At 55.7% G+C, this 13,518-nt stretch overlaps 1 protein-coding gene across 1 annotated transcript; it reads right to left on the reverse strand.

The window, feature by feature from the left end:
• Positions 1–7,795: 7,795 nt before the first annotated feature.
• On the reverse strand, positions 7,796–9,265 carry KRP23_13413 (uncharacterized protein; the record flags this gene model as incomplete). The annotated part of the gene is made up of 3 exons (XM_067884118.1): positions 7,796–7,809; positions 7,874–8,626; positions 8,698–9,265. 3 exons carry the CDS (start codon positions 9,263–9,265, stop codon positions 7,796–7,798), a joined length of 1,335 nt encoding a protein of 444 aa, XP_067738733.1.
• Positions 9,266–13,518: the final 4,253 nt, after the last annotated feature.

Genomic DNA, 13,518 nt, shown 5'->3' on the forward strand with positions numbered 1-13,518 from the left:
TTCAAACTTCCAAGGAAGGACTGCATCGATCGCAGAGTCTGCGGGAAGGGAAGGTTACCTAACACTTCAAGATCTTTCGGATGGGCTTCCAAACCGTCGACGGACACTCGGTGTCCCAAGTAGTCCACTTTTCGTCGGCCCCAGAAACTTTTGACCACACTGATGGACAAATTCCATCGTTCGCAAGCATCGAGCAGTGCTTCAACCTTCTCACACAGCATGTCCCAAGTGATCGCAGTCACCAGAATATCATCGATGTACGATCGCCTTCCCAACACTGACGGTCTCGGCTCTGGTTCTGGCTCGCCTGAATCGAACACGTCGATCGGTTTCGACGGATCGTGACCGGCGCGGATTCGGAAGTGTCCATACAGCGCGTTATCAATCAATCGCTGGTAGATCTGTGGCGCATTCTTCAACCCGAAAGGCATACGCGTCCACTCGAACAACCCGAACGGTGTGATGAACGCAGAGATCTTTCGTGCGCGTTCTGTCATGGAGACTACCCAGAAGCCACTTGCCATATCGAGTGAGCAATACCAGAGCAGTTTGTCCAAGTCTTCCAAGAGATCGCTAATCAGCGGCATGGGGTACACCATCAGTCTCGTCAAACTATTCACCAGCCTGTAGTCGATACAGAGCCGGATGTCAACGCCGTTCTTCTTGATGATGATTACGATCGGAGAGGCCCACGGTGAAGTTGACGGCGTGATCATCTTCGCCGATAACAGGCTCTTGATCAGATCCGACAGCTTCTCACGGAACTGTGGAGCGACTTTTCGGACACGTTGTGCAACAGGAGCTGCTCCTCCCACATCGATGTCGCAGACTGCGCCAACGGCAGCTGGTGGTAATGCGTTCCCCTTCCCGATCAGGAGATGTTTCCGCCTCCAAATTATCTGCCGCAGGCGATCGATTTCTTCCGGGGTGTTTGACTCAGGATCGCCCACCTGGATATCCTCGATCGTGACTTCCTCGGTGGTGGTCACTACTTCCGGCAAGATTGCCATCTGTCTCTCCACATCTTCCGCGAACAGGTCGCCACCTTCGTGGTAACATACTTCTTCGTCATCCAGCGGTTCCGGATCAACGATCGGAGGCGTTTCGGCCTGGGGCATAGACTCCTTCTGGTCCGCAGTCATCTCGTTTCGTGTGGCCTGCTCCATTGGCGGAGATTCTATCGCGTCCTGATCGCCGGTGCCACCTTCCTGATCCCTTGGAGACCCCTCTGTTTCTGGTTTCATCTCGGCGGGTCGAGGCACGGTTAGTTGTGCGACGACCGATCTCGAGGTTCCGCGGTCACGACGCAGGATTTTCATCGGTGTGTCGTACTGAGGTCGATCTACCATGGGTCCGGTAGGAGCGAGTTCATGCTCTTCTACCTCCACACGGTCTGTAGTAGACTGGAAAGCTAGATTCTGCCACTCGGCATACCTGCGCGATCCAAGTAACACGAAACCGGGAGTGCGAGGTACGCGTCCTCCTTCAAGCCACATGCCGACATGGGTGTCGTCTTGCAATACTAACTTCTGATCGCTGATATTCGTGATCTTCAGATAGCGAGTTTTCCCCAACCCTGTCACCAGACTCGGTACCCATCTATCTCCTCGAGTAACCCACAGTTTCCGGTGGTTCGACAAGATGAAACCCTTCCGAATCTCGATCGACTCTCCGACTTCCAACTGGCAATGTTCTCCCAGCTTGACCTGCGTGATCTTCTCTCCGTAGAGTTGACGTCGGCCGGCTAGCTGAATACGCACTTCGTCTGGAAGATTTATTGATCCATCAGCCAGATCGAGGCGGATGCCAGCTGGCACCATGAAGTCCATCCCCAGGATCAAGTCTTGGCCACCTGTGGGCGGACCAACCCACGCGTCGAAGTAGTACACCAGTGATCCAGCGAGCGTGATCTTGATTCTGGTACGCCCATCCGCCATATAGGGATTCTTACCAACTCCTTCACATTCCAACTCTTGACTGTTGTCTATGTAGCACCCAACCTTACGAGCAAAGGCGGCATCCAGAATGGACACCTCGGCGCCGCTGTCAAACAGCAATGTGGCTCTTTCGTTGTTGATCTTCCCCATGGCTTTCGCCTGCCGGAATTTCTTGTCTGGCACATGGTACTTCCAATATCCTCGCGACTCTCCGTGCAGGAGATCCAGAGCCATCGTCACTTCTGATCGCGAATACTCGTCGACTTGGTGGAGGCTGGAGATCGCCATGGTACGTTTGTCATGAAGGTCACATGTATTGTCCGTCGGCCGAATCAGCTTACTCACCTCTGACTTCGACTGTTTTTCGACATATGCATAGATGCAGAACTGAGAACGCTCGTCTCGTACCGGATTCAAACCCGGCGAGCGTTCTAGTTTAACATCTTTTCAGCCGCTTGCGGGAGCATTCCACCGTGCTTGGTGGGGTTGTACCATTGACGGATCAAGTTGTAGAACTCTTCCATCGGGCACTCTCCGGCTCCGTGAATCTCGCCGCAGGCCTTGCAGACGAAGAGACAGCGATCGGTCGGGTGGACCTTCTTGCCACATTTCTCGCACGTCAGACGCTTCCAGCAACCAAGATCGGTGTGCTTCGACGATCCACAGTGGGAACATGGCTTCCGCGGGGCTTCTCCCTCGAGAGATCCGGCTGGACGATCGAGGCGACGGTCGTTGGAGTCTCGACTAGGACGGCGTTGCTCCTGATCCGAATGCGATCTGGTCGGCTGATCGGGCGTTGCCGCGAAGTACACCTTGCGTAGGCCTCCTTCTCTCTCCGATCCGCTGGTTTCCAATTCGGAGTCGCTCGAGTTGACCGTTGCGCGGATTGCGCGGACTGCGCGAGCATTCGCGGATGGGGTGATCCCCGTGGGTGATTTCTGCTTGGGTTTGATGGACCCATACACCGTCTTTCCTTGTCTCGCCTTCGCACGTTGTCGGGATCGCAGTGTCTCTTCGAGAGTGTCTGCGTCCGGAATTCTTAGCAGTGCCAGTTGGCTGGCTAGATCGCGATCGTCGAGTGTTTCGATGAAGTGATCGCCATGTTCACGGCGGACCTCAATCGATCCATCCTTGATCGAGAGCTGAGCTCGCAGACCGGCGATATTCAGACGGTGCAGATATTCCAGCGGCGATTCATCCGATCGCTTTCGCGTATGGTAGTATTGTCTCGCGACAGACACGCCACGTCCGCAGTATTGAGTCTGGAAGTTCTTAGACAAGCTCTTCCAGTTGCCGCGCGTCGTTCGACTCAGCTGTCGGTACCAGTTACGTGCGGGTCCAGTGAGCAGATCTCCAAACACCAGACACTTCTCGCCGTCAGGAGCTTGATCGCGGACAAAGGCAGACTTCAGTTTGCCGAACCAGCTTCTGGCACGATCTTCGTCGTTGTCCTTCCCCGAAAATTCCTTCAGTTCTGAGATCGCGGAGACTCGGATCCTTGTGGCTGAGAGTGTTCCGCCGCCTGTAGTCCCAGCAGATGCGACTGCGGCACGAGGGGTAACGTCGACACCCAGGTCATCCGGATCGTATTCGCTCGGGTGCGAATGGTCCCGGCGATTCGACTCCACGGACTCCATGTCAACGTCTTGAGCTCCAGGTGGCTTGGTTTGGTTGACGACTGGCGTGGTCGAGACCGCTTGCTGTTCCTTCAGGAAACGCTCCATTGCTGCATTGAAGAACGATTGCATGCGTTCAGGGGGAGCTTGGGCTGGATCGCTCGTCGCGATCACTGTCGGCTTGGTTTCCGATCTCTCCTTTCGCGACTGTAGCATGGCTGCTCCGGCCGGCCCAAGTGTCATCCGCTGCAGCTCGATCGAGCTGTCCGATCCCGCTTCGGATGTGGCTGAGGCATATTGCGACGATCCGGTTTGGCTGCGAGTCGGTGTTGGTCTTTCACGTTGAACCGGGACGACACTACCGACAAGGGGCGTCAGCTTCGCGAACAGGCTCAGCGTTGATTCCCTGATGATTGGCAATTCCAAGTCGAATAGCTCGTTCGCGTCGAAGGAGCCGAGCACGATTCCCGCTTCTTTCAGCATGCGCATCAGCAGTTTCACCGCCTCGAGTTGGCTGGTTACTTCCTTCGGTGCCTTCACTGGACCTTGCAGTTCCCCAATTGGCTTCGGGCGCACGATCTTCATTACAGGATCTTCGTGCAGGAACTTGTACAGGTCCGTGTAGAAGAAGGCAGACTCCAGTTGCTCGTCCGTCCACGTGTTGCGATCCTCCTGGTCTTCGGCTTCAGACTCCGGTGCCTTCAGCTTCTTGCGTGAGGTCTTCGCCTTCTTCTTCTTCGAGGTTGCGTGCGGAACTGGAGGAGTGGTTTTGGATGAAGGTCCTTCGGTTTTCACCGTCGGACCTTCGTCCGGCGGATCACGATTCGCATCGCGATCCGCGGGGGTCCCCGAGGGGACCTGGGGAGGGGTTTGAGGCTTTTCTTCTAGGTCCATCGCTGAACCTTCCTCTTTCACATCGTCAGAGCTCCTCCCGGCACTCTCACGATCAGTGGATCCTGGCGCTTTCAGCGCCGTCGGCGGCGATCCTTCTTCCGTCGACGACTCGTTCCCTGGTTCCATCTTGATTTTGACGTCTTCTTCTGTGGACTCACGGTGAAATCCCTGTGAATCACCAGAAGATCCGGGCACGCGCACCATTGTGGTGGAGTGGGATCGCAAAAATGGATGATGCGATCCAAACTCACCAGCGGTACGCCCGGACTGCCGACTATCGGAGGGGGTACTCCGTTGATCTGGCGCGATCGGAACCTTGTATTCACCTTGTGTACCCGACGGCGGGGCGGGTTACGCTCTTCCGGTGTTCACTGAAGGCGTCGGTGGTTACCAGGATGGGGTGGGGAGCTGGACGGCTCCTTCCGGGGAACTGGGGGTTGACGGCCACGCGGGTATTCTTCACGCGGTCGTCGGTCGTCTGCCGATCGGGGCCTGGTGGGGCTTGATCGGCGTGGGGGGTGTCCTTGGGTGTGTTCCTTTACGTGCTTGCCGCCTCCTATGGCGGGGTCTTCTGGGGGGGGGGTTATGTGGTTGCACACCTGGCCAAGCGATCCAGGGGCTCCCGTGTGATTACCTTGCGCGACGAGGTGAGTCCGAAGTCGTCAGGAGGGCCAATATACTTCCCAACCTGGAATAAACGAACGCCACTTGTGTTGCAAGGGAAAGCTTCTTCTTCTCTTATTAGGTAAAACTAACAAGCAAAAAGCAACAATGACCTCAGCTTCCTACCTCCCCCCTTTACTGGATTCTTTCACCCATCTCCCGAGGTACCTTCCACAGATCTTTTACTTCCGGAATGATTGCGGGTGTACCACCAAAGTGGTACGTCACGATCGCCATCTGCGATCGGGATCGCGATCGCGGTGGTGGCCACGATCGCATATCGAAATGATCGCACCATACCGCATACCGGTATACACCGATGACTGATGGCGCCACTGTACCCATTGGGTCTTCATACCCCTACCCCTCAGGTCCAATTTAATCCCTCCAAAGTCTGCCTTCATCAACCTCCGATCGTACGTCCGGTCCCGTCCGATCCTAGCCCATCGTTGGTCCATCACGAAATTTCCAACATCCACTTCACCACAAGTCCTTCAAAGGCAATACGGAGCTGTTGATCTGGGTAGATCTGTTCTCGGGTTATGTGATCGCTAAAGCAAGCGCGTCAAGAACAGCGCAGACGATTGCGGAGAACTACGAGGAATGCGTCTTCCGGCGTTTTGGAGCCAGTGAGGCTATCCGGCATGACAGGGAACCTGGGTTCATGTCTGATTTTTTCCGTGCTTTTAGCAGGATAGTGGGACAGAAACAGAGGGCCACTATGGCTTATCGACCGCAGACCAATGTGACGGCAGAACGGATGGTGCGAACGTTGACACGCGCGCTGAAGATGTATGTCGCAGACGTCAACCAACAGGACTGGGATGAGTACGCCGAGCGACTGACGTTCGCGCTCAACACGGCCCAAGATCGGGTTCGAGGAGACACGCCGTTCTACTTGATACACGGGTGGGACCCGCGATCTACGTTAGAGGCGTCGCTACCTCTCGGAAGCACGCGCCGACGGGATCGTGACCCGCGTCGGTGGAGATATCATATACAGAGCCACTATCGTCGAGCCAGAGAAGAGGTTAACGAGTCCCTGCGGGAGGCCATTCAAGGACGAGCAGACGGGCATAATGATCAGGTCCGACCTCATGGGATTGAGGCCAATATGCAAGTGTGGCTGTACCTAGATCGCGTGAAGGAGGGCTATGCGCGCAAGTTAGCCCACATGTGGCACGGACCGTTCAGAGTGATCGAGATGCTTGACAATCATGCAGCAAGGTTGGAAGTCGCTGGCACCAACTATCGGTTATTCCCGATCGTCCATGTGTCAAAACTCAAGCCTGTGCGATCGTTCCCTGATCGCTCCACGCTGACGCTGGTGGTGGACGAAGAAGATCGCTTCAACTTTGATGAGGCGCTTTTACCCGAGGACAGCTGGGAAGCCGGTCTCGATGAGGACGAGTTCGAGGTGGAAAAGATCGTGAATATGCGATCAGGCCGACGAACGCGATATGGTCGCGTCCACCGGGAATTTCAGGTGCGCTGGAAGGGTTACGATCAGCTTTCGTGGGTTGATGAAGCCGATCTGAATTGCGGAGCCTTGTTACGCGAGTACGAGCGAGGAGTCGTCAACCGGAATCGCTTCACTGTGATGCAGTCGCACGAGGTGGAGGAGGAGATCTCGTAGCAAGCTGGCTGTTGCGGGCGGAGGAGTGGTGTGAACAGTGTGCGAGGTGGTCGCACATTGAGGTGGAAGGGTTCTATGTGGTATTGTTGTGTAGATCGGGGACGGCTGTTCTCGATCAGAGCGGGATGCTCGATAAAGCAAGAAAATGATGAAGAAAAACAACGAAGGGAGAAGCCGTGGGGACCATATTGAGAAGACATACGATCCACTAACTACCTCATCTTAGTCGGCGACAAGAGAGAATTTACCGGTGAGGCGAGGCAGTTGGGAGCCCGGATGATCTTGAAGGTGGCCGCGATACTGATTGCGCCACGGGTCAACCAGATCGACGGCACGTAGGACGTCCACCAGGTTGGATGGCGGAGAACCACAATCAAGCCCAGGGTACCAAACTCGTTGTTCGTGCGCCCGGGGATAATGCAGAAAGAAAGGGTCCAGCAGAATATCCAAGTCGCAGTGCCCTGCAATCATCCCTTGCAAAATCAACTTGAGGAAGCGTTTCCAGACGGCACCGAAACGTGATCGTCTCTGCTTGCGATCTTCCCAAAGACGTGCCAGATATGTGTTCGATTTACGAAGCGTGGAGCTGATCATGAACGCGTGCGTAGCCTCCCATAGAGCCTGCCGGTGATCATCTTCAATTTCCAGATACTTCCGAGACATCGCCTCGAACCAACCAATCACCTCAAAAGATAAAGGCGTCACCAAGACGTTGAGAGAATTCCACGGCGTCGTCGCATAAAGTGCCGCAATGTTGCTTTCGGTGATCAGACCGGGTGACCAAGCGCCGCGACGAGGCGATCGACTCTGCGGCGGAAAAAGCCAGTTTTTAGGCTTTGCCATGTGGTGAAAGAGCAACTCGATGTCCATCTCCAAGACACTGACCCGGCTCAAAGTGCTCGCCGACCACGGGCGAACGTCCGCTGCCGCCCTACGAGAACGAGCGCGATATCCAGGGATCCAGACAGCACGGGGAACGGTGGGACGAGCAAGCTGATCCAGGGCGACCTGCGTGAGTAGGTGATTGCGGTGCGCCCGCGGTTCATCAGCTACGCTTCCGTCACTGTCACCGTCGTTCTCGTTGCCACGATCGGAATCACGTGGCGCAGTCGAATGACTGTCCGCACCACCATCACTCTCGTCACCGGAAGAGGCACTGCCAGGGTCGTCCTCCAACTCTTCGAGTTGATCAGGATCCTGGTTCGAAGCCTCCGAAGAACTGGATGACTCGATGTCGATGGGGCGGCTGGATGATCGACCGCTAAGGCTGCCGGTGGAAGACGAACGGCGACGACCGGACGATCGCGAACTTGCGAGAGCCGCCAACAGAGAATCGTCGTCACTACTGGTCGGGGAGGCGTTAACCGATGGTGACCGCTGAGATGGAGAGTGATCGCCACCAGAGAGCCTGCCGGAGTTAGGAGTTGACGGTCCCGAAAGGAAAAGAGATCGCGAAGCAGATCCACCGTGAGAAGGCGGAACAGTACTTGATTCCGACACTGGTTTAGGGGATCGCTGTCGCGGACGACTACGGGGCGGACTTGAGCTGCCAGCCGAAGAACTACCGCGCGGTCGCTTGGCCGTTTTCTTGGATGCGGCAGGCGTCGACTTGGAAGAGGAAGAAAGTGGCGTTTCGTCTTGCGCGGGTTGGATGAACGAGATCAACCCCGCCACCCTATGACGGAGCTGATCACGGTCCTGTACAGCACGATCACAAGCCTTCTTGAGAGCAGAAGACGCAGACTGCGCGTTGGCCAAGTCAGCAAGGAGCAACTCATTCTCGTGATTGAGCGCCTTGATGCGGCTGCGATCTGCCTGCGAAGCCTTCAGGCCATGCTCCAATCGCGCGATTGAAGCCCGCGCGTTATCAACTTGGATCTCTGGTACAATACATAGAGGAACAATGTTAGTGTCACGCACGAAAGATTTATCGGATGCGAGGCGGACTTACGAGTTGATCGGCGGTCAGCTAACGCTCGATCGCGATCGGCCATAACCCGCCGCAGGTTCTTGGACGTGGTCTGGAGAGTGGCCTCAGCGGCCTCTGCACGAGAACGAAACTGTTCCCTCTCTGCGTCAACCCGATCGAAGTCCCGCTTGGCCCGAGTTGTTTGCTGAGCCAGCTGCGCTTGAAGATTAGATACGCGTTGCTCGAGATGCTCGTTCTGACCGCGCAGTCGAGATGTCGCGTCCTCCAATGCACGCTGCGACGACTCGAGCGCACCGAGGTTCTTGTTGGCTTCGGCCAAATCCAAAGCGACGCGATCGCGATCTGCGATCGCCTGGTCTAACCCTTCCTGTAATGTGGCGAGACGACGTGCTGACCCCTGCGGCTGCCTTTTAGCCGCCGGAGACTCTGCATCTGCCAGACGACGAGTTAGATCGGCAATCTCCGCTTGTAATCGCGTGGTTTCCTCCGCGAGGACCTCCTCTGCGACGCGCAAACGATCCCGCATGGCTGCGATCTCGTGCGAATTGTCGAGACGCTCGCGCACTGCCGTCTCGAAGTCGGCCGCCATCTGCCGGGTTTCTTGATAACGCCGGAATAGGAAATCATATTGGTGCTGGCAATGCAACACATAGGGAGAAGCAGCCGCGTACGCGGCGTTTAGATCGGCCTCAAACCGATCAGCACGCGCCACCTGGTCTCGGTATGCCTGCTGCAATATCGCGTGATCGTCGCTGAGATCCGCCTGGGCCTCAACACGCTCCATCAGGGACGAGAATACTGCCAGAGACTCTCGGGTGGCGCTAAGGTCGACGCTAGGGAGCGCTACACGAGCAGTGGGGACGACTGGAGCTTCAGAGGTACGGCCGGCGGACGTACCAGACGCGACAGCGGGATGGTCTTCGGGTGGAGTATCATTCGCGCCAGCCATGATTGGATCTAGCACGGAGAATGGTGGTGGCTCAGAGAAAGAAGCAGAATTGCGACGGAATGCGCTGAGACCAACCGCCGTACGGCTGGTCGCAGAGCAGGGGGCGATTGAGGTGAAGCGACCTGGGTCAAATTGCCGATGATGGGAAGAGATCGCGTCTGGACTGATTGGACCAGAAGGGTTGGGGTTGGTGCCGGATATGTCCGGATAGCCCAGCACCTGACTTGGTACCACAATGATGGTACAGGTAATTTTATCTGCCTGGTACCACCCTTTCGGTACAGTCGATCATCCGGACACTTGCGATCAACCAGACATCTGCGATCATCTGGGCACACGCGATCATCTGGACTCACCTGATCAGATCGACATGGTACCGCCACAGTGGTACAGTGATGGATGCTAGGTACAATGTTACTGTCATTCCGATACGAGGTCAAGATATACAGATGGAAGTTCAAGTGTGATGTGCAGTCGGTGGGCACGCAAGCGGGATGGGGATAGGGAGAGAGATCTTTAGGACTTTTACCTTTGCTTAAATAGATTCTGATTTGCCTTGCAAGACACAAGTGGCGTCCACACATCCCGGGGAAGGAACTACATTGGCCTACCCGAAGAAGGGCTCACCTAGTCAACCAAGGACACGTCGCACACCTGGATAGCTTGGCCAGGGGGCGATCGTACAATCTCATCTCAACTCAAGACCCCGCCAGAGGAGGCGGCAAGCAACGGAAAGGGCTATAACAGCACACCCAAAGGACACCCCCCACGTGATCGACTTACCCCAAGACCCGATCACCAACAACCGACGACCGCGTGAAGGATACCCGCGTGGCTGTCATCCCCCATTCCCCGGAAGGAGCAGTTCAGCTCCAACAAGTTCCGCCTTGGTCACACCCTTGACGTCCTTCAAGAGAACACCGGAAGAGCGTAACCCGCCCCGCCGTCGGGTACACAAGGTGACTACAAGGTTTTCTGATCACGCCTGATCAACGGAGTACCCCCTCCGAAAGTCGGCAGTCCGGGCGTACCGCTGGTGAGTTTGGATCGCATCATCCATTTTTGCGATCCCACTCCACCACATTCTCCACCGGAGAACCGGATGAATCCTCGTTGGTGCCGGTGTTCGACCGGCGGTCGTTTGTCGATGATATCTGTTTTGGGTCCGAGACTTTCGACGCGTGCCTGGAGACGTTAGACCGACTGCTCCAACGGTTCACCGAATGTCGCATTAGTGTGAGCTTTACGAAGAGTATCTTCGTCCAGCCAAAGGTGGATTTCCTGTCACACGAAGCCTCTGCAGAAGGTATTCGAGCCGACACCAAGAAGATGAAAGCAGTGACCGAGCTGCCATTCCCTGCTTCGAAAAAGGGGATGCAGTCTTTCCTCGGTGCGCTGAATTATTACAGTCGATTCATCCAGGACTTCGCAGTGTATGGAGCAGCTTTGTACCAGTTGAAGGACGAAGACTTCACGCCTAGTGGTAGCCTCTCGGCGGCCAAACGAAGCTTCGCCGCGCTCCAACAGAAGGTTGCAGAGGCACCGATCCTCCGGCACTTTGACCGAGACAAGGAGGCGCATGTCACGTTATTCGCGAATGAGTGGGCATTGAGCTCCACTTTGATGCAATACCATGATGACAAGTTACACTCGGTTCGATTTTGTGGCCGAGTCCTCAAGGACGCCGAGATGAACTACCATCGTGCCGAAAAGGAGGTCTTAGCGCTACTGCTGGTGTTGAAAGTGTGCTACTCCCAGTTGGTGGGTCGGACCATCCACGTCTATACGCGTTTTTCGACGCTCGAATGGGTGCACAAATCTAAGACACTGTTCGGTCGAGCGACCCACTTTGCGGTTATGTTGTCCCCATGGCACCTGGTGGTCAACCGAGTCAAGGAACGCGATTGCACGTTTGCTCAGCTTCTCCAAGCTGGCCTCACAAGCTTCGTGGAGTTGGAAGACTCGTTGGCCCCGGTTACACCGCCGACGAAAGGGTCACCTACTGCTCGTATGGACCCCCACTTGCTTTATGCCTGCCTACCGAGGTCCTATACCGGATTTGTGATGTCGTTCGATGGTTCGGCCAAGACCGAAAAGAACGGTGGATACGGCAGTTGCTCGTGGATTTTGTGGAAATTACCAGAATGGACTGTAGTGACGGCTGCGAGTGCTTATCTCGAGACCACCACGGTAAACCTCGCTGAGTATGCTAGAATGAACAACGGCGTCTCAGCTGCGCTCGAACATGGAGCCGAGGATTTAGTCATCGTGGGAGACTCGAGACTCGCAATCCAGCAGTCCCTAGGGGTGATGGCATGTCGAAAGGAGTCTCTGATGGTACAACTGAATCGTCACCGAGAGCTCACGACCAAGCTGCGGTCGGTGAAGTACTTGCACGTGGTCCGAGAATTCAACGCTGCAGCAGATTCGTTGGCAAGCGAGGCTCTCAGCAGCAAAGAATCCAGCGTAGCTTCGACCGAGGCTAGGAAATTAGAATTGGTCGAGCTGAACCGGATCGGGGAGGTCATCTATGAACCCTCAGTACAGACCACGGCCGAAGAGAAACCGACAGTCAGCTTCGCCCGAGCCCAAGTAGCCCGTGGAATCTCCCGCGACAGATCTTTTTTCGACTTTGTGCGGGACGAACCCGACTACCTAACTGCAACAACCAGACACCAAGCAAAAGCGAGGAAGAAACGAGTCCAGTTTGCAGATGAAACGTCGGTGATAGAGCCGAATGGTACAGCTGAGCGAGACGAAGCGAATGGTGTGACCACCGAAGCTCAGAGTGAGCTGAGAGCCGAGCAACGAGGCAGACCCTGGCGCTCCAAACGCAGAAGACGTTGACCCTGTGGTTATACAGGAAGAGTGCCGGAGACGAATCTCCGCCGCCCAGGATGAAGAGCTGAGATGGTCGAACGTAAAAGCGGTCCTCCGAGGCAAGGAAACAGACCTCAGCTACAGAGCAGCCAGAGACGCTTGGAAGATGGCCGACAAGTTCGTGCTTAGCGAGGATGGTGTACTGTATTTTCTTGGAACGAACCGTCGGTGGGGCAACGAACGCCGAGAGGAGACAACGATGCGTCTAGTGGTTCCCACAACGATGATTCAGGAAGTACTACGGAGTTGCCACAACTCGTTGGAAGGTGGCCACCAAGGTATCGGTCGAACGTACCACCGAGTCAAATCAGACTATTTTTGGATTGGACTATATGCAGACGCCGAACGACACGTCAAGTCCTGCCCCGACTGTAGTTCGAGCAAAAGTCGACCACAGTTCCGAGGCTATTCGCCAGGAAATGTCTTAGCAGAGCGACCGTTCCAGATGGTGTCGATGGATTTCGTCATACCGTTACCGAAGTCTCGTCGGGGCAACTCAGCCCTACTACTGTTCCAGTGCGCGTTCACAGGATTCGTCATGAGTAAAGCTATGTCAGACACTACCACTCTGAGGGTCGCACAGGCTTTCGAGGAGTGCGTGTACCGAAGATTCGGAGCACCAACTCTGATCCGACATGACCGAGACCCTCGCTTCATGAGCGAGGTGTTCCAGGCCTTTGCAGAAATGATGCAGTCTCGGTCAAGAGCGACCCTCAGCTATCGGCCGCAGGCGAACGGACAGCAAGAGAGGTCGGTGAAGACGGTCATGCAATCGGTGCGGGTGTACGCAGAAGACCCGCTGCAGCAAGACTGGGACGAGATCGCGGAGCGATTGATCTTCGCTATCAACAACTCTCAAGATGGCACCCGGAAGGACACTCCGCTTTACCTAGTTCATGGGTGGGACACACAATCCACGCTGCGAGCGATGTCGTCGTCACTCAAACGAGGATTCGGAGGCCAGACTGACGCATTGGCATGGCGCCGAGAAGTGAACCGGCAACAGGAAATCT

The sequence above is a fragment of the Phytophthora ramorum genome, assembly GCF_020800215.1.
Source record: "Phytophthora ramorum isolate Pr-102 chromosome Unknown Phyram_PR-102_s0017, whole genome shotgun sequence".
NCBI lineage: Eukaryota > Oomycota > Peronosporomycetes > Peronosporales > Peronosporaceae > Phytophthora > Phytophthora ramorum.